General features: G+C 39.3%; 1 protein-coding gene across 1 annotated transcript; it reads left to right on the top strand.

Annotated features, from left to right (window-relative positions):
* The first annotated feature begins 474 nt into the window (after positions 1–474).
* On the top strand, positions 475–1,413 carry LOC112806173 (olfactory receptor 52J3). Its single transcript, XM_025848497.1, has one exon. It carries the CDS (start codon positions 475–477, stop codon positions 1,411–1,413), a length of 939 nt encoding a protein of 312 aa, XP_025704282.1.
* Positions 1,414–3,151: the final 1,738 nt, after the last annotated feature.

Raw genomic sequence — 3,151 nt, 5'->3', positions numbered from 1 at the left:
TTCTTTCTTTCTTTCTTCTTTCTTTCTTTCTTTCTTTCTTTCTTTCTTTCCTTTTTCCTTTCTCTCTCTTTGTCTTTTTTTTTGCTTAAAGGCATTTTTGACTGACTCTGTACTGTATTAACTTGACCTCATCTCTCCTTCAGTGAATGATGAGCTCTAATTATTAGAAATCTTCACTGAGCTTGCTGCAGGCCTCCATGCTTGGGATTAGAACTCAATCAGTAGGCAGGGTGGAAACTCTGAATATGACCTTGACCTACCTTATCAAATGGCTGTGAGATATCTCATATATGTCCTTCAGTAGCACACTTACTATGTATTAAGCATGAAATCAACTCTATGCTGAAACACTGAGCTAGCAATTGACATGTCATCACCTTTACCCTCTGATCTCTCTTCTGATCTCTCCGTCTTGCTTTCTCTCATTTTTCCCCTAGAAGAGGAGCAGCTTTACCTCCTTTGACCAGTGACAGGATGATATACCAGAACAGAAGTATTTTTCACCCAGCCACATTCTTCCTCGTTGGAATCCCCGGTCTGGAAGGCGCTCATGCCTGGATCTCCCTGCCTTTCAGCTCTGTTTACCTTGTGGCCTTACTGGGCAATGCCACAATTTTGCTGGTCATCAAGATGGAGCAGAGCCTGCAGAGGGAGCCCATGTTCCACTTTCTGGCCCTCCTTTCAACGATCGATTTGGCCCTTTCCACAACCTCTGTGCCCCGCATGCTGGCTATCTTCTGGTTTGATGCTCATGAGATTAACTTTGGTGCTTGTGTGGCCCAGATGTTTTTGATCCATACTTTTACTGGCATGGAGGCCGAGGTCTTGCTGGCCATGGCCTTTGACCGCTATGTGGCCATCTGTGCTCCACTCCACTATACAACCATCTTGACATCCCGGGTGCTGGTGGGCATCAGCATGTGCACTGTGGTTCGTCCAATTGTGCTTACACTTCCCATGGTCTATCTCATCTACCGCTTACCCTTTTGTCAGGCTCACATAATAGCTCATTCCTACTGTGAGCACATGGGCATTGCAAAACTGTCCTGTGGAAACATCCGTATCAATGCCATCTATGGGCTCTTTGTGGTTTCCTTCTTTGTCCTGAACCTGGTCCTTATTGGCATCTCCTACGTCTACATTCTGCGAGCTGTCTTCCACCTCCCATCACAGGATGCTCGGCTAAAAGCGCTCAGCACGTGTGGCTCTCACATTGGGGTCATCTGTGTTTTCTATATCCCCTCACTGTTCTCCTTCCTCACTCACCGATTTGGACACAACATACCACGCTACATTCACATTCTTGTTGCCAACCTCTATTTGGTTATCCCACCTTCACTCAACCCCATCATTTATGGTGTAAGGACCAAACAGATTCGGGAACGAGTGCTCCGTGTCTTTATCAAAAAATAAGACTCATGACACTTTCTTTCACTGAGGATTTTGATCCATCTAGAAAGATGTGTTTGTTCTTGCTTTAACAAACATCTCCTAGTCCTAATCTATTGCTGCCAGGTTGAGATACAAGTTGATTTATTCCTGGCTGCTGACTAATGGATTCTCAGGCTTGTGGAAACTTCACGGATCTCAAGTTCAAAGGCTAGTGGGCTAACTTGGAAGGAGCTGTGGGGCCTCTGTCTGTACGTCTTCATGCAGAGTCCTTCATAGGATAAAGCTGCTCTTTTTCTGGGTAAAGAACATATTATACTGGGTTTTTTGCATTCTGTAATTAGAGAAATGTGGAACTGGAAATTTAACCCTGTATCCTACTTCATGTGTTGGTTGGTTTGTCCATTCATTCATGCATTCGTTTTATTATTCCTTTAATTTACATTCATTTTGTGTTTGTTTTATGTCTTGGATCATTCTAATTGCTGGGGATATATCCATGAACCAAACTAACACAAAACGTCTGACCTTCTGGAGTTTGCATTGTGTTATGTTCTTTAAAAAAAGCCAAGTTCATAGGTTCAAAAAAATCACTGCCAAATCTGTAGCTTGAAGTGGAATGGTCTGCCAAACATGTAAGGTTCAGTGTTCAGTGAAATTATAGCCAAAACAAACATACAATTTCTTTTCTTTTTTTAGGTTTATCTATTTATTTGTGAGAGAGAGAGCAGAGGGAAGTAGGGGCAGAGGGAGAGAATCTCAAGCAGACTTCCCACTGAGCACAGAGCCTAATGCAGTACTTGGTCTCAGGACCCTGGGATCATGACCTCAGCTGAAATCAAGAGTCGATGCTTAACCAACTAAGCCAACCAAGCACCCCTCAACAGTACCATATCCCTGACTGTCTCTCTGTAGTAAGGCCCATAAAGACAAGTGTAGTCTTATAATTGAATTATGTATAGTGTTTCTCTCTATGTGATGCACGATGGTCTTTGCTTATCATTTTATTCACTTTTGTACTCTCAATCTACATTTGACCCTGAAATACTCCATCCCCAAATACAAGAACTCTCATCCTAGACCCATGATCTATCTCTAGTTCCTCCACTGACTTTAATGTACAATCTATGAATAGTCACCTTTTTTTGATACTACTGAGGGCCTTCAGTTGATTCAATATTTCCCAAAGACCAAGCAATGACCTTTTGCATCATCAAACTTGTTATATTATTTACATTAAAAAAAAATTCTCTTTTTCAGACTATTTACAAAAGAAACTAAAGTAAATGTATACTGCAGACCTTTGTTCCTATAACTCATGAATTAATGACCTTTAATTAATTCATTAATTAAACAACATTGCACTCATCTCAAATATGATGCTTAATAAAAATATATACAAAAATAAGGTGGAAATTCCTTTTTCTGACACACAGTATGGAAATTTTTAATTTTATAACCAGTCACAGTGTTTTAGTTAGGTCATTTGTTATTAATTTATATAGGTTAAATATTTAATATTTTGTTTTATAACATTTGATTTTACTTATGTATTCATTTCTTAATAGATATTCATATTATTATTATTTTTTAATTAGAAAGTGTCCTGCATTTCCTGGCATTTATTTCTTGGTGCATTTTAAGATACTTCATGCAGGTTTTATAATTTTTAGTAAACTTATTGAGTAGCAGAATTGTAATCAATAAGAATATATTTCTGATTTCTTCATCATTGTTTTTGATCACTTCTTAAAAATTTCAC

This window comes from Callorhinus ursinus, unplaced genomic scaffold (genome assembly GCF_003265705.2).
Source record: "Callorhinus ursinus isolate GAN/ISIS: 27379988/994484 unplaced genomic scaffold, GSC_fseal_2.0 scaffold35, whole genome shotgun sequence".
NCBI lineage: Eukaryota > Metazoa > Chordata > Mammalia > Carnivora > Otariidae > Callorhinus > Callorhinus ursinus.
This window is presented reverse-complemented; position numbering and strand designations above follow the sequence as displayed.

Excerpts from the sequence above, each read along its gene's own strand:
- LOC112806173 (XM_025848497.1), top strand. The coding sequence starts at position 475 with ATGATATACCAGAACAGAAGTATTTTTCACCCAGCCACATTCTTCCTC.